The sequence below is a fragment of the Pseudochaenichthys georgianus genome, chromosome 6 (genome assembly GCF_902827115.2).
Source record: "Pseudochaenichthys georgianus chromosome 6, fPseGeo1.2, whole genome shotgun sequence".
NCBI lineage: Eukaryota > Metazoa > Chordata > Actinopteri > Perciformes > Channichthyidae > Pseudochaenichthys > Pseudochaenichthys georgianus.
Window position 1 is genome coordinate 11,354,667 of NC_047508.1, and position 18,713 is coordinate 11,373,379.

Here is an 18,713-nt window from a genome sequence, read left to right on the forward strand (position 1 = left end):
ATCAAGAGATGTGTTTGTATATGTAATTAATTGCCTCCAGTCTTAAACCACTGTATACATATTTGCTGTGCATTTTTTAAATAAGGCCCCAGCCACACAAGGACGATAACGCAAATGGAATCGTTATCAAAAAAGTATTCCGTCCACACGCAACAGGCACACGAGACCGCTCGAAAGCGCTGGAGACGCTGTAGTACATATGCCAGGCCTATAAGTGGCGCTGTACTCCTGCCACAAAAGCAGCGAAGAAGACTTCCGTGCAAGGTTGCCATGGTTGCCCTTCTGTTTATTCTCCGCTGTGGACACTCTGGCTTTTTTTCTCCCTCCCCGAGACAAGCGTTTGCTCCTGCTGTAATTCTCCCCAGTAGTCCACCAGCAGATGAAAAACACCCACCTCTCCGCCTCTTCCGAGGGACGAGGGGACCGTGCGGTAGAGTTTCAGTTTTTTTTTTCTTCGCCGGTCAACATGTCCGTTAAAGTTTAAATCTTCTGGACACAATTAGAAAAGTGCCGGTCAAAGGTCTTCTTTGTTATTTATTGAGCTTTAAAACAAATAAATAACGACTCTATATAATAATATAAGAATAAAAAGCGGAGCCTCTCTTTTCCTCCCCCTCTTCTGACAGCCCAGCAGCTGATCTCTGAGCAGGAGAGGTGGGGAGAGGCGGGGCTATTGCTTCAACGTTATCAGGAAATGATCGTATAGGCGTAAACACGGAGCCGTTTGCCCCCCCAGAGCGTTTCGTTTGCAGATCTACCCACCTAGGGACCCGTTATCGTTTTCTGCGTTTCCATGTCGGCCTTGTGTGTCCGAACCGTCTATCTGATAGTGAACTGTAGCAGATACGGCCGTTATCATCCTTGTGTGGCCGAGGCTTAAGAGTATACAGTAGGGATGCTCCGATCACCAATTTTGGTCGTGGTCACGGACGAATACAAAAAATATATATAAAATATTAAAAAATTATTAAAAAAACTAAAAACTAAATGGGTCGCGAAATATACTTGGGCGGCCGTTAATATACCTGGGCGGCCTGCCCAAGTATAGTCTATGTGTGAGAAACCCTGAGGGCCATACCTATATAAAACATGTCTGTGAAGTTTTTTTTTCAAAATACCAAACAGATCATGCATTTTAACCATGCCTCATTTCGCTCTATTTGCTCTTTTCCAGCCCTGTTTTTGCAAGGGCTGATTCTGCTTTTGTGGCAGACTACAGCACCACTTACAGGCCTGGCATATGTACTACAGCGTCTCCAGCACTTTCGAGCGGTCTCTCATTTCCCTGATAGGTGGAGAGTTATATAGGCGGAGCACCCCTTTTCTGACATCAGAAAAATTCAAATAATAATCAGCTCTGTTGCAGCCCCGTTTTTAGAGATTTGGGTACGGAGGAAAAGAGAGAGGGTTGTGTTTTCTGACACTTGGTGAAGTCCTTGGAACACCGGGGACACATATTCATGTATAAAAGATGTACAAAAGTGCATTTTGCATGATAGGTCCCCTTTAACTTTGGATAATAACACGGGAGAAATGAGCGGAAGCGCTCTCTTTTCCTCTCTCCCCCTCTCTCTCTCCTGACAGCCTGTCAGTATCGTCTCATGCAGCGATCTGGGAAGAATTCATATATTTATAACTAGTTTAGCTTGTTCCAGAGGTAGATAAATTAGCTAAGTGTGTTAGGTCTAACTCTTAGTGTGTGTTTTGCTCCGCTCACCGGTCCGTCACAGCGGGTGGAGCTGCAGGTTTTCTGCTTCACACACGTTGCATACCGCTATTTTACGCAGAGAGTGAGTATCGGCCGATATCGATCGGTGGCCGATCGACCGGTGCATCCCTAGTATACAGATTGAATTCTCATCGTATTCCTTGGCTGAATGGCTACAGGTGTTCCTTCACCTGAAAGAGTAGGACCTCACATATTCTACAAGTGGTTGTGGAAGATGACTTTATTTAGCTCTAATATCAAATATATAATTTCCAATTATTGTTTTTCTTGAAGCTTGCACTGATATTGGGATATTCTGCATTGCAGATTCTCATACTGGAACCTACTTTGCGTATGCATGTTAAATGTGTGGTGTGTGTTTTGTGGCTGAGGACACCCTGGTATAATTGCGTTCCTGTCTACTGAACCGTGGCAGCACATTGCAATGCAGACAGTAGCGTTGCTTTGCAATTTGGCATAACGTTTTGTTGTTTGTGTGTTTATTATGTGTTTCTGCATCTGATTATTTATTGAAATTTCGTTTTGTCTGCAGGTTTGGTTGACACAGCTTATTGTATTTTGCCTTGGCTTTGTGTTCTAATGTCATCAGACATACTAAAAAAAGTAATTCAGTTTTTATCCATGCCAATAATGTGCAACAAAACTTAGAAGAAATTGACTTTGTTGTCGAATTAGCTAAGATTGTATATCCACACAGTACAGAGCCAGTGGTCTAATCAGACAAACGAATGAAAACACCTGCGTTTGGACCAATCACAGGTGTGGCCAATTAGAAGTAATTAATTGTTCACGCACCGGCCACACTCTGTAAGCTGCTGATACCTTGAAAGCTTTGTTTGAGCAGCTTGATACAATAAAATATACAAATTATAAAACTGTCATTAGCGCATGTATGAAGCTATGTTAATGCTGGGAAGTTAAATGAAGTTGTGCCAGTTTGCATGTTAGAAACTACAGGCCGGAGTGTGAAAGAAAGGGACTTTTACTTTAGGTACAAAAGAGATTGAGCAACACACACTTGTGGAAAGACATTGGTACTAGGACTGCACAACTAATTTAATTGTTATCGAAATCGTGCTATCAAAGCAAGCACAATATTTGGTAAAGGCCCTATATATACAAATATTTATTGTATAGTGTGCAGACAGAAAAATATTAATTTGGTACAACAATTTCATTCTTTTTAACGTTTTGATATATTATTCAAAAATAAAGTGAATAATGTTTAGTTCCCTCTAATATTACAAATCATACCGCTATTTCAATATCTGTCAATATGATCATACTTAGTAATTGCTTTCAAAATTGTGCATCCTAATTGATACCTGAATGCGGTATTGTTCCTAACAGACGCACATACTTCAGGTCTCTCTCTAAACGTAATCCACACACACTTTTTTACAACACATTTAATTGAACTCTCCCCCCATTTTTCTGATCCAGTATGTGCAAACATGTTGAACCATTCCCACACAGCCACACACATACACCCCCTGGTGTGTGTAGGGTTCACAGTAACGGTGTGTGTGTCTCTGAGGGGGGACAGAGGGAGGATAAGGGAATCTAAATAAAGCTATGTTACTTGGCTAATGAAACACAATGTATTCCCTGCTGTCTCATCAGGAAAATGGGCTTTTATAAGAGGCAGAGATACCACCAGTACATCTAGGTCTTTCTATAACATCCCAAACTCTCGCCTTTTTATTTGTCGGAGAGAAAATACGGAGAATCCCTGTCGCAAAAAGACTGGGGAAGCCGTTTCAAGCCAGTGTGGAGTCACTAGAGAACACTGCTTTTCAGAAAATGAAACCTTTGATTCAGATCTCTGTCCATAAGTGAAAGTGATAGTGCCCTCATTTGATGGAGGTTCCAGAAGATTCTTCCTCCTTCCTTTAAGTCAGTGGGGCTCCATAATATCGTTAGGGAGGAAGCACAGATGCTAGTGCTCTGAAACAGGTGCTGTGGCATTAATGGATGCTTACAAAATACATTATACACCGTTTCTTGGCATCTTGCGAAATAAACTCAAGGTGTAGTATTGTATTAAGCATGCAACCCAACACATGTCTTAATATAGTGCATTAATGACGTATTTTTGGAGGCTGACCCGGAAGTTAGCATCGCAAAGGATCCCTCGAAAGCAAACAATGGGATATTTTCATTTGATTTCAGAATATTGCAGGGAATAAGATCTTTGGCAAACACATTTATGGGACTTATGCGATAGTTAAAACTCCACATATTAACACAACTTCTATGATTTTTGAGGCAATAATGCATCAGATGTAAAGCTAACGTAAGGCTAAGCACATGGCCCATCGCATGGCAACGCGTAATCACTACTAGGCTAAAGGTTAGCTTGTTAGCACTTAGCAACCCCCGTTTTTAAGACACAGAAGCTTCTGTCATTCTCTGGTGGAGTATTTACTAAGGCATTTTAAGTCATAGAAAATATGTGAACATCTCTAACCAGAACATTTACTTCAGGCAAATTATTTAAACACGTTGATTCAGACATTGGAACCCTTAAAGGTGGGGTAGGTAAGTTTGAGAAACCGGCTCGAGATCGTTAGAATTTGAAAATACACAACCGGAGAAAATCTGCCACTTCCTTATAGAGCCCCTCCTCCAACACACACGAACGGGCACATGACCAATGAGGGCACGAGATAAATGTGTGCCCCGATGGAAGGCTGACAGGCAGGTGGGCCTACCTGCCTGGTTGTACTTTTTACAGTATTACGGCTTCTACAGATGAAATTGTTTTATGGAGTTTTTGTCAAAGCACTTAAGATATTCATTGCTATCGGGATGTTAAGAGCATTCCATGGAATATAACAAAAAGTGTATCTCGAGCCAGTTTCTGAAACTTACCTACCCCACCTTTAAGTGCGATCTCAAATCTATGTTTTAGGATTAATTCTTGCACCTCTCTCAAGCTGGGTAATATAAGGTGTTTTTGAAGGAAAGCCTCTTTTTAACAACTTCGAGGAAGTACTGTGTTTATCTTCTGGTTCTGTCTTCCCATACCTTCTCTCATGTGTTTCTGTCTGCTGTGTTTGGCAGACATGTTAGTCATGGTGGGAGGTCTCAATCGGCGCTGGGTTCTGACAGACGCACAGCATTCAAGTCAAAATCCTGGGTGGGTCGGTCTCCAGTGCATATGTCCGTGTGCTGTGTGTGTGTTTATCCTGGGATCCATTAGTCCATTAAAAGCACACTATGGTCTACACTTGGCCCCTCAGAACCAGCCACGGTCCCAGACTCTCAAAGGGAGATTTCAGACCTGATCCAAGTGCTGAAACGGGTTTGTTTCTTTCATTTTGAGAAGGGGAAGTCAGGCCTTCTCAATTTTGGGTAGTAGTAAAAGACTATTGTTTTGGGATAGGCTTATCGATCTGCGTTTCTTGACCCACACAAGCTTTCTCACTCCACCAAAATCTGAAAAGTATAAAAAGTGACATAGTGACTCAGAATCACATTTCTGGCTATTAGTGTGGTACTGTAGGACTGCAATTTCTTGGGGCACCTGTGCGTGTGTGTGTGTGTGTGTTGTATCTTCTTTACTATTGCCTCCACGTTATGGGACGCAAAACTTGTTTGTTGTATGTTTTTGTGGTCTAGAATAACAAATCAGCTGACTTTAGCCGCGTTCACACTGCGGTACTTTTCCCACAAAGGTTCATGCGAACTTAGTTCATGCAAACTCTTTAGTTCGCATGAACTAAGTACAGATCGCGTTCACACCAGAAAAAGTCCCTGGGGGTGGATTAGGCAAATGAAGCCGCTGACGTCACTTCTTCTTCTGCTTTGGGTTTACTGGCAGGCCGCAACCCACTTCACGGCGTATACTGCCGCCCAAAGTCCCCGGCCGGAAGTCCCCGGAGTTGGGGACTGGCTTCAGTAGAAGCTGCTGGGAGTCCCAGCAGCTTCTACTGAAGCCTTCCGAGTAAATCGCCAGAACGCCGACATCTCCTCATCTCCACCGCTCCCATGTTTTATTTTGTGTTGCCATAAGTTAGTCTCTCTGCGTTTCTGCGCTGGGCTAATGCTAATGCTAATAATGCTAATGCAAGGATAATAAAATGGCGGCTTCACAAAACTTTTTGGGAGTTTTACGGGGCGTGGTTTGCAATCCGCCCAGCCAATCAGGAATATAGCTCTTTTCTCAAAAAAGAGCCGCTCGAAAGTCCCTGCTCTCTAGCAGGGACTTTCGAGGGGGTAAAAAGGTTCGCATGAACTACTTTTAGTACCGGCTCTTTTTGGTGTGAACGCGATCATGAACTAAGTTCGCATGAACTAAGTTCGCATGAACCTTTGTGGGAAAAGTACCGCAGTGTGAACGCGGCTTTTGTAGTACATTTTAAGATTTTCTTACATTTTTTGTGGAAGACATGCTCTGTAATGATTGGGTTTGTTATATTCATCCCAGCTCTTGGTTACAGTGGGTCCATCAATATTGTAACATGTTATGTCATAATTGTGGTAATACGCCTAATTTGTCCCTGTAGTAAAAAGCAACTACACCACAGGGGGAAGCTAGACATTTAAAATTAATTATCTCTTTTTGTAGGACTTCTCTGCAGTAACCAAAACAATTGTTTAATCCTAATGAATGTCGCCAATATTACATTCATTTTGACTTGGCGAAGTGACTAGCAGCCTACAGAGATTTCACCGCATTATTGGAACATGTTCACCAGCATCGTGAAATGCTTCATTTGAATTTCACAAAGAAGTATTTCTGCATGTTTGTTACATATTTTCAGCAGGTTGGGCTTCATTATATTTAGGGAGAAAATGCTTTGTTAACTAGGTTGTAATAACATCATGATCAGCCATGTGTGTTTAGGTGTGTGAATACTGTATGGCTGTGTATAATGGAAAACCCAGCCTGGTGTTAACTCTGGCCAGTAAAAGATGAAGTCACTCACACATTCAACAGTTGCATGTAAAAGTGTCAATGCTTGTTCCTTTCACAATATGGCCCGCTATGGATCACTCCAATGAAAGGGTTCAACTGTAGGCTTTTGTTGTACAGTTCAACCTTTTAAAGAGACCTGCATTTGCAAATACATATTGGCAGGAAGTTTCAACATCTGTCATCCAACTGAACTTGTCTTGTTGGTTCACTACTGATTTTTAAATGTTCTAATGGTCTACATTTCTACCAACGAAACTTGAACATCAATATTTTTAGCAACCAAATATTCGGCCTTATATTTGACCTGCAAAAATACTCAATGTATTCAACTGTTAATTTGAAGCCATGGGGTTGAACTGAGTAGGAACATCTCAACCTTTTGTTTTTCTTGTCAAAGGAACACTTCACTGATTTATAACTTCTTGTTTTCATTTGAGCCTTTGGCTTAGCTAAACTGTGAGGATAGGGTGGGTCAAGTGGGAGCTGATGAGGAAATGGAGTAAGGAATCTGAGGAGAGGTATATTAATAGCTGCAGAGCTGGGAGGGGGGTCACTGGGGAGCACAGGAAAATCAGGGTTTGAGAGATCAGAGACAGAGGTGAGTAAGTGAGAAGTAAGGAATCAGGCGGTGGGAAGGGGGGTGCAGGAAACCCCATTGTGTGGAGGCTCCAGCCATTTCCTGTTTGTGTGCCAGCTGTACTTCCCTCCTTCCTGTTGTACCCAGGAAGTCAGTGACACATTCCAGCTCTGATCAGCTCTGTGCCAAAGAGATCTTAGCACATTGTCATCGTCAATATGCTAATATGCTACCATCTTTGTAGCTACCTGGGTCTATTTTTAGGGGTGTTTCAGATGGTACGCATTTGCAAAAGTTGACACATGAAGACTCCATAACCATCCAATAAAACTGCTTATGGTGGGATCATAGTTTCTAAAGATGTTCAATCCAAAATTGGGGAGGAACATCCAGAAAACCAAGTAACACTTTTTTTCTTTCTGGAAACAAAACCATTAGTGGAAAACTAATTGGAGTTATTTTAAACAAACATGTCGTTCAGTTTAACCCCTCAGACTTATCAAGTGTCAAAGTGTGGGTCACCTTAACATGTTAAGCTTGTGATGTTATGCTTTCCTTCATGGCTCGTGCACTACACAGTACAGTCTGACTTTTAAGTTTTCCATGCCAAACATACATTTTCATGGTCTTTCCTCTACTTTCCCCTCAGCGGTTAGAAGAAGGGGAGTCCTCAGAGTGTGGAGGGACCTGGGATGAATCAACGGTCCAAACAGGGGTGTGTACACACACACACACACACACACACACACACACACACACACACACACACACCACACACACACACACACACACACACACACACACACACACACACACACACACACACACACACACACACACACACACACACACACACACACACACACACACACACACACACACACACCACACACACACACACACACACACACACACACACACAGATATAATGTCATCAAGTTCCAGCAAGCTGTCAGATACACACAAGAGGCTTAAGTCTATACGGTTCTCACACAGAGACGCACACTGTTTGTAATATGAATTCCACGTGGTTTATAATGGCCTGCTCAGAGGGATATCAAGGATAACAAATGAAGTGAAAATAGAGGAGTAAGGGTGGAGGGGTTGGTAAAAGTATTAGGAGAAGGAAAAACCATATAAGTGAGTAAAGAGGAGATTTGAAGAGAAAAAGAAGAAATGAGAGGGAGATGTGACAAGAGACAGAGCACTAGTTGGTCTCAGGAGTCGGACTGAATGGAAAGAGACATGACAAAGGGGATATGGAGAGGGAAAGATGGGTGGAGGGGGGGACAAGAGAGAGATTTGTGTGCTTTTTCACTACTCTCTGTGGTCTAGTGATATCCTGGGAGGAAGTCAGAAAGATGCTAGGGCTTTTCTTTTTGTTCTTTTCTTGAGTTTTGCTGTTTCTCCAAACCAACTGCTGTATTTCTTTATCCAGTCTCTCCCTCCCCACTTCTATTCGCTCTTGTTTCCACCATGTGATGGAAATTTGAAATGAATTCTCACTCAACCTTTTTTGGGAAGGAGCAACTGAACCAGCTGTGCTCTGAAGTTCATGCATGTGTCTCAAGATGGATGGCAGATATGGATTCATTGGATGGGTTGTATTTATTGTATTTTTACTAGGGCTGTCAGTCGATTAAATATTTAATTGCATGATTGTCCATAGTTAATCGCGATTAATCGCACATTTTGTATCTGTTCTAAATGTACCTTAGAGGGATATTTTTCAAGTTTTTTAATATTCTTATCAACATATGAGTGGACAAATATGCTTTATATGTGTGTTTTATCACGCTCCATTGTTCCCTCACTCGAGACAAGACTGCAGTCGCTTACCGCACCGTTGTGACGAAAAGGGAGCTGAGCCAGAAGGCAAAGCTCTCTGTCTACCGGGCCATTTTCGTTCCTACCCTCACCTATGGTCATGAAGGATGGGTCATGACCGAAAGAACGAGATCACGGATACAGGCGGCCGAGATGGGTTTTCTCCGCCGGGTGGCTGGTGTCTCCCTTAGGATAAGGTGAGAAGTTCGGTCATCAGGGAGGGACTCGGAATTGAGCCGCTCCTCCTTTGCGTCGAAAGGAGCCAGTTGAGGTGGTTCGGGCACCTAGTTAGGATGCCACCTGGGCGCCTCCCTAGGGAGGTGTCCAGGCACGTCCAGCTGGGAAGAGACCAAGGGGTAGACCTAGGACCAGGTGGAGGGATTATATCTCTTCGCTGGCCTGGGAGCGCCTTGGGATCCCCCAGTCAGAGCTGGTTGATGTCGCCAGGGAAAAGAAAGTTTGGGGCTCTCTGCTGGAACTGCTACCCCCGCGACCCGACCACGGATAAGCGGGGAAAGATGGATGGATGGATGGATGTGTTTATTATCATTTGAACAATGACAAATATTCTCATGAATATTAAACACAACAACCTCTGAACATTACAAATATTCGCCTCAATTCAACCTGGAACCTCTCTCATACAATAATACAATACTGTGTGTGTGTGTGTGTGATGGAGATGGACACTGTGATGGATCGTTAGAGCTATGTGCAGCTCAAGGCATATGCTCGAATGGGAGCTGCCTGGACGCTGCAATCATGTTGCGCGCACTATCCGTGCGGAGTGTGCTGACTTTTCGTACAATGTCCCACTGTCTGGCTACCTGCATAAAGTCAAGTGCTCGGCGAAATGTCGCTCCTCTGTTTTCATTGAAACAGCTACTTATATCCGTTAGCGCAGCTCGCTAGCACCAGATGCTAACAACAGCAATACACGTAAGGTATGCCTCGCTCGCTCGCGCCACACATACACACACCCTCCCGGTCCTCCCGATGGCCAGTCGGTGCCTGCCGGTGAGCGTGGAAGTGTGGTCTGCCGGGTCTGCCACAAGCGGGCGGCAGCAGCGGGGCTGTCAGCATCAGCTTGTAGATGGTATTTTAAACTCGATGCTCTCTGACGGGGCGGCCGAGGACAAAAAGTACACATGCGTTAATCGCGTTAAAATAATTAGTGGCGGTAATTTTTTTTGCTTTAACGCGTTCATTTTTACTGAAAATAACAAGTCCAAACTGACTACAGAGGACATATGAGAGTAAGCTTTGAGTGACCCTCATGGTTTACGCAAAATGTGTTAATTGAAGCACACATTTTTTATAACAATACAAAGTGTGTAACCTGACCACTCATAACTTTAGAATTGTATGGCAGTTTACGGTATTTTTAAACTGTCACTCTAACTTTGAAGCGATTTGTGCCTTTTGCCTTTTTGATATAGTCGAAATTCAGCAGATCTATTTTAAGATCATTTGATCCTTGCTGGTTCAGCTCTAATTTACTTGCAACTGATAAGTATTGATTACTTTCTTAAAATAATCATTTTGTCTTCATAAGCAAACAGTACAAAAAAATGTGCTCTGCTCAAGATACTAGAGCCCCTAGTGAGATATTAAATGTTGGCATAAGCCCCCGCCTCCTCACAAGTGCATCTAGATCGATTGACGTCTAAAGGTAGGGACACACCAAGCTGACACCAAAGAACTGACACAGTTGTGTCGCCTCACGTCTCCTGCGTCTTGGCCATGTGTCGCACTGGAACACACCGCAAAGACCGCAATAACTCTCCTTACCAGCAGGCGTCGGTAGTGTGTATTCGTCATTCAAAAGAGGCAACTGGAAGATAGACTGCGTGATACACCGAGAGAAGAAGAACAGACGGCGTGATATAAACAAACAACAAATAGCGTGTGCGTTCCATTTTCACTCTACAGCGAGAAGCTCATGGGGCTTTCCCGAACCTGTGTCGAGATCTGGAGTTAAATGAAAGCTCAGATTTGCCTTCTTAATAGTTTTTTTGGGTCCCTCACTTCCGTTTCGCTTCTCATGCACTGATTCGCTAGCTGAACAGCCAATCAGAGTGATTTATTTGACCGACAGCCTTTGGCCGATTGCCTACCGATTCGACTTGGTAGGTTTTCGGTCAAAAAGGTGTTGGCACGGCCGAAAAGACACGACGGTGCGGGACACACCAATCTGAGTAGGGCGACAGGACACTCATCGTCGACCTGACATCCATCGACGGCCAAAATCGGCTTGGTGTTTCCTTGGCTTAATAGATTGAGTTACTGAATAATCGACTCTAGAGTATTTGGGAAACTCTTTTTCAAACGGCTTTAATAAACCAAAGATTCATGGGTAAAGACTAAAGAGTGATGCTTCTACTGGTACCAAATCACAAAGCATAACAAGGCTATTTACCTTGTTCTCACCGTTGTCATTGACACAGTTATGATCACATTTTACAAACCATGGCAAAACGACTTTGACTAGCGCAGTTGTTTGCCAGCTGTAGCCACTTTTTCTGCTCTGGTTTGCAGCCTATCAGAGAACAGTTAAACACTTCCTCTGACTAGATCCCTACAGGGACACAAGATACTGCTGAATGTGGTAAATATGCAGTTATCTCTCTCTCTCTCTACCTCTGCTGCCCTGTCTCTCGTTCAGCTCTACGGGGATAGAAGGAGGGGAAAGTATGACCCTAGGGGTGTCTATGACGTCCTAAATCCTCCCATCCTCACCCCCCTTCCTCCTCAGACCTGTACTAACACTCCTCCAGGGGTGCCGTGTGTGTGTGTGTGTGTGTGTGTGTGTGTGTGTGAAGGGGGGTGCTGACTGAGGTCCTGGGTGGCTCACTAGAACTGCTGTGTGTGTCAGTTCCTGCAGGAAGCTAGAGTCCCATGACACACACATGCACACACACACACCTATCTCACACTCTTCCTACCATAAAAACACGCTGTCCCATATTCCCTTACTCAGCCACTCTTTCAATTTGAATCCTACCATCAATTCCCTCTCCATCCATCTCTTCTCCTTTCTTTCTCTGTCTCTTTCTGCTTCTGCTTCTGTTTCCTCATTGTCTGTCCCTATCTCTGTCTCTCTTCTTCTGTCTCATACCTTTTTTTTCCTACTCTTTATCCGTGCTCCCCTTAGAGTTTGTGGGAGTGTGAGAAAAGGAGTGAGAATTGCTGCCTATCCCTAATTCAAGCAGACCTTGTTTCCTTTACTCCCAGGGAGATGGTGTCCACAAGGACAGAGTGGGAGACTAACACAGAGAAGGGAGAAAAATAGTGTCCCATACTTTTGTTAAATTCACAAACTTCCAGCCCTCCTTTTTCTTTACTTTTTTTTCTTCTCTCTTTTATTTTCTCTGGAAAATGTGTGTTGAGTTTGGACAGACCCGCGGGAGGGAAGGCAGAGGGAGGTGGGAGGGTGACTCAAAGGGGAATAGCATCGAGCCAACCTACTCTCTTCCTTCCCTACATCACCTCCTTCCTCCTTTCCTCCCTCCTGCCCCAGAGAGGAGCCCTCGGAGGTCGAAGGTGCCCCAACACACTCTGTCTCTAATATTTGGTAAAGGCCCTATATACAAATATTTATTGTATAGTGTGCAGACAGAAAAATATTAATTTGGTACAACAATTTCATTCTTTTTAACGTTTTGATATATTATTCAAAAATAAAGTGAATAATGTTTAGTTCCCTCTAATAACAAATCATACCGCTATTTCAATATCTGTCAATATGATCATACTTAGTAATTGCTTTCAAAATTGTGCATCCTAATTGATACCTGAATGCGGTATTGTTCCTAACAGACGCACATACTTCAGGTCTCTCTCTAAACGTAATCCACACACACTTTTTTACAACACATTTAATTGAACTCTCCCCCCATTTTTCTGATCCAGTATGTGCAAACATGTTGAACCATTCCCACACAGCCACACACATACACCCCCTGGTGTGTGTAGGGTTCACAGTAACGGTGTGTGTGTCTCTGAGGGGGGACAGAGGGAGGATAAGGGAATCTAAATAAAGCTATGTTACTTGGCTAATGAAACACAATGTATTCCCTGCTGTCTCATCAGGAAAATGGGCTTTTATAAGAGGCAGAGATACCACCAGTACATCTAGGTCTTTCTATAACATCCCAAACTCTCGCCTTTTTATTTGTCGGAGAGAAAATACGGAGAATCCCTGTCGCAAAAAGACTGGGGAAGCCGTTTCAAGCCAGTGTGGAGTCACTAGAGAACACTGCTTTTCAGAAAATGAAACCTTTGATTCAGATCTCTGTCCATAAGTGAAAGTGATAGTGCCCTCATTTGATGGAGGTTCCAGAAGATTCTTCCTCCTTCCTTTAAGTCAGTGGGGCTCCATAATATCGTTAGGGAGGAAGCACAGATGCTAGTGCTCTGAAACCGGTGCTGTGGCATTAATGGATGCTTACAAAATACATTATACACCGTTTCTTGGCATCTTGCGAATAAACTCAAGGTGTAGTATTGTATTAAGCATGCAACCCAACACATGTCTTAATATAGTGCATTAATGACGTATTTTTGGAGGCTGACCCGGAAGTTAGCATCGCAAAGGATCCCTCGAAGCAAACAATGGGATATTTTCATTTGATTTCAGAATATTGCAGGGAATAAGATCTTTGGCAAACACATTTATGGGACTTATGCGATAGTTAAAACTCCACATATTAACACAACTTCTATGATTTTTGAGGCAATAATGCATCAGATGTAAAGCTAACGTAAGGCTAAGCACATGGCCCATCGCATGGCAACGCGTAATCACTACTAGGCTAAGGTTAGCTTGTTAGCACTTAGCAACCCCCGTTTTTAAGACACAGAGCTTCTGTCATTCTCTGGTGGAGTATTTACTAAGGCATTTTAAGTCATAGAAAATATGTGAACATCTCTAACCAGAACATTTACTTCAGGCAAATTATTTAAACACGTTGATTCAGACATTGGAACCCTTAAAGGTGGGGTAGGTAAGTTTGAGAACCCGGCTCGAGATCGTTAGAATTTGAAAATACACAACCGGAGAAAATCTGCCACTTCCTTATAGAGCCCCTCCTCCAACACACACGAACGGGCACATGACCAATGAGGGCACGAGATAAATGTGTGCCCCGATGGAAGGCTGACAGGCAGGTGGGCCTACCTGCCTGGTGTACTTTTTTACAGTATTACGGCTTCTACAGATGAAATTGTTTTATGGAGTTTTGTCAAAGCACTTAAGATATTCATTGCTATCGGGATGTTAAGAGCATTCCATGGAATTATAACAAAAAGTGTATCTCGAGCCAGTTTCTGAAACTTACCTACCCCACCTTTAAGTGCGATCTCAAATCTATGTTTTAGGATTAATTCTTGCACCTCTCTCAAGCTGGGTAATATAAGGTGTTTTTGAAGGAAAGCCTCTTTTAACAACTTCGAGGAAGTACTGTGTTTATCTTCTGGTTCTGTCTTCCCATACCTTCTCTCATGTGTTTCTGGTCTGCTGTGTTTGGCAGACATGTTAGTCATGGTGGGAGGTCTCAATCGGCGCTGGGTTCTGACAGACGCACAGCATTCAAGTCAAAATCCTGGGTGGGTCGGTCTCCAGTGCATATGTCCGTGTGCTGTGTGTGTGTTTATCCTGGGATCCATTAGTCCATTAAAAGCACACTATGGTCTACACTTGGCCCCTCAGAACCAGCCACGGTCCCAGACTCTCAAAGGGAGATTTCAGACCTGATCCAAGTGCTGAAACGGGTTTGTTTCTTTCATTTTGAGAAGGGGAAGTCAGGCCTTCTCAATTTTGGGTAGTAGTAAAAGACTATTGTTTTGGGATAGGCTTATCGATCTGCGTTTCTTGACCCACACAAGCTTTCTCACTCCACCAAAATCTGAAAAGTATAAAAAGTGACATAGTGACTCAGAATCACATTTCTGGCTATTAGTGTGGTACTGTAGGACTGCAATTTCTTGGGGCACCTGTGCGTGTGTGTGTGTGTGTGTTGTATCTTCTTTACTATTGCCTCCACGTTATGGGACGCAAAACTTGTTTGTTGTATGTTTTGTGGTCTAGAATAACAAATCAGCTGACTTTAGCCGCGTTCACACTGCGGTACTTTTCCCACAAAGGTTCATGCGAACTTAGTTCATGCAAACTCTTTAGTTCGCATGAACTAAGTACAGATCGCGTTCACACCAGAAAAAGTCCCTGGGGGTGGATTAGGCAAATGAAGCCGCTGACGTCACTTCTTCTTCTGCTTTGGGTTTACTGGCAGGCCGCAACCCACTTCACGGCGTATACTGCCGCCCAAAGTCCCCGGCCGAAGTCCCCGGAGTTGGGGACTGGCTTCAGTAGAAGCTGCTGGGAGTCCCAGCAGCTTCTACTGAAGCCTTCCGAGTAAATCGCCAGAAACGCCGACATCTCCTCATCTCCACCGCTCCATGTTTTATTTTGTGTTGCCATAAGTTAGTCTCTCTGCGTTTCTGCGCTGGGCTAATGCTAATGCTAATAATGCTAATGCAAGGATATAAAATGGCGGCTTCACAAAACTTTTTGGGAGTTTTACGGGGCGTGGTTTGCAATCCGCCCAGCCAATCAGGAATATAGCTCTTTTCCTCAAAAAAGAGCCGCTCGAAAGTCCCTGCTCTCTAGCAGGGACTTTCGAGGGGGTAAAAAGGTTCGCATGAACTACTTTTAGTACCGGCTCTTTTTGGTGTGAACGCGATCATGAACTAAGTTCGCATGAACTAAGTTCGCATGAACCTTTGTGGGAAAAGTACCGCAGTGTGAACGCGGCTTTTGTAGTACATTTTAAGATTTTCTTACATTTTTTGTGGAAGACATGCTCTGTAATGATTGGTTTGTTATATTCATCCCAGCTCTTGGTTACAGTGGGTCCATCAATATTGTAACATGTTATGTCATAATTGTGGTAATACGCCTAATTTGTCCCTGTAGTAAAAAGCAACTACACCACAGGGGGAAGCTAGACATTTAAAATTAATTATCTCTTTTTGTAGGACTTCTCTGCAGTAACCAAAACAATTGTTTAATCCTAATGAATGTCGCCAATATTACATTCATTTTGACTTGGCGAAGTGACTAGCAGCCTACAGAGATTTCACCGCATTATTGGAACATGTTCACCAGCATCGTGAAATGCTTCATTTGAATTTCACAAAGAAGTATTTCTGCATGTTTGTTACATATTTTCAGCAGGTTGGGCTTCATTATATTTAGGGAGAAAATGCTTTGTTAACTAGGTTGTAATAACATCATGATCAGCCATGTGTGTTTAGGTGTGTGAATACTGTATGGCTGTGTATAATGGAAAACCCAGCCTGGTGTTAACTCTGGCCAGTAAAAGATGAAGTCACTCACACATTCAACAGTTGCATGTAAAAGTGTCAATGCTTGTTCCTTTCACAATATGGCCCGCTATGGATCACTCCAATGAAAGGGTTCAACTGTAGGCTTTTGTTGTACAGTTCAACCTTTTAAAGAGACCTGCATTTGCAAATACATATTGGCAGGAAGTTTCAACATCTGTCATCCAACTGAACTTGTCTTGTTGGTTCACTACTGATTTTTAAATGTTCTAATGGTCTACATTTCTACCAACGAAACTTGAACATCAATATTTTTTAGCAACCAAATATTCGGCCTTATATTTGACCTGCAAAAATACTCAATGTATTCAACTGTTAATTTGAAGCCATGGGGTTGAACTGAGTAGGAACATCTCAACCTTTTGTTTTTCTTGTCAAAGGAACACTTCACTGATTTATAACTTCTTGTTTTCATTTGAGCCTTTGGCTTAGCTAAACTGTGAGGATAGGGTGGGTCAAGTGGGAGCTGATGAGGAAATGGAGTAAGGAATCTGAGGAGAGGTATATTAATAGCTGCAGAGCTGGGAGGGGGGGTCACTGGGGAGCACAGGAAAATCAGGGTTTGAGAGATCAGAGACAGAGGTGAGTAAGTGAGAAGTAAGGAATCAGGCGGTGGGAAGGGGGGTGCAGGAAACCCCATTGTGTGGAGGCTCCAGCCATTTCCTGTTTGTGTGCCAGCTGTACTTCCCTCCTTCCTGTTGTACCCAGGAAGTCAGTGACACATTCCAGCTCTGATCAGCTCTGTGCCAAAGAGATCTTAGCACATTGTCATCGTCAATATGCTAATATGCTACCATCTTTGTAGCTACCTGGGTCTATTTTTAGGGGTGTTTCAGATGGTACGCATTTGCAAAAGTTGACACATGAAGACTCCATAACCATCCAATAAAACTGCTTATGGTGGGATCATAGTTTCTAAAGATGTTCAATCCAAAATTGGGGAGGAACATCCAGAAAACCAAGTAACACTTTTTTTCTTTCTGGAAACAAACCATTAGTGGAAAACTAATTGGAGTTATTTTAAACAAACATGTCGTTCAGTTTAACCCCTCAGACTTATCAAGTGTCAAAGTGTGGGTCACCTTAACATGTTAAGCTTGTGATGTTATGCTTTCCTTCATGGCTCTTGCACTACACAGTACAGTCTGACTTTTAAGTTTTCCATGCCAAACATACATTTTCATGTGTCTTTCCTCTACTTTCCCCTCAGCGGTAGAAGAAGGGGAGTCCTCAGAGTGTGGAGGGACCTGGGATGAATCAACTGTCCAAACAGGTGTGTACACACACACACACACACACACACACACACACACACACACACACACACACACACACACACACACACACACACACACACACACACACACACACACACACACACACACACACACACACACACACACACACACACACACACACACACACACACACACACACACACACACACACACACACACACACACACACACACACAGATATAATGTCATCAAGTTCCAGCAAGCTGTCAGATACACACAAGAGGCTTAAGTCTATACGGTTCTCACACAGAGACGCACACCGTTTGTAATATGAATTCCACGTGGTTTATAATGGCCTGCTCAGAGGGATATCAAGGATAACAAATGAAGTGAAAATAGAGGAGTAAGGGTGGAGGGGTTGGTAAAAGTATTAGGAGAAAGGAAAAACCATATAAGTGAGTAAAGAGGAGATTTGAAGAGAAAAAGAAGAAATGAGAGGGAGATGTGACAAGAGACAGAGCACTAGTTGGTCTCAGGAGTCGGACTGAATGGAAAGAGACATGACAAAGGGGATATGGAGAGGGAAAGATGGGTGGAGGGGGGGACAAGAGAGAGATTTGTGTGCTTTTTCACTACTCTCTGTGGTCTAGTGATATCCTGGGAGGAAGTCAGAAAGATGCTAGGGCTTTTCTTTTTGTTCTTTTCTTGAGTTTTGCTGTTTCTCCAAACCAACTGCTGTATTTCTTTATCCAGTCTCTCCCTCCCCACTTCTATTCGCTCTTGTTTCCACCATGTGATGGAAATTTGAAATGAATTCTCACTCAACCTTTTTTGGGAAGGAGCAACTGAACCAGCTGTGCTCTGAAGTTCATGCATGTGTCTCAAGATGGATGGCAGATATGGATTCATTGGATGTGTTTTATTTATTGTATTTTTACTAGGGCTGTCAGTCGATTAAAATATTTAATTGCATGATTGTCCATAGTTAATCGCGATTAATCGCACATTTTGTAT

General features: G+C 43.1%; 1 protein-coding gene across 5 annotated transcripts in view; it reads left to right on the plus strand.

Annotated features, from left to right (window-relative positions):
• znf423 (zinc finger protein 423) overlaps positions 1 to 18,713 on the plus strand; it is a 155,218-nt gene that overhangs the window by 19,768 nt on the left and 116,737 nt on the right. For all 5 annotated transcript variants that reach the window (XM_071203458.1, XM_034085109.2, XM_071203456.1 and 2 more), the window contains exon 2: positions 17,672 to 17,734. In XM_071203458.1, coding sequence (XP_071059559.1) covers positions 17,672 to 17,734 — 63 coding nt within the window. The remainder of the gene's footprint in view (positions 1 to 17,671; positions 17,735 to 18,713) is intronic.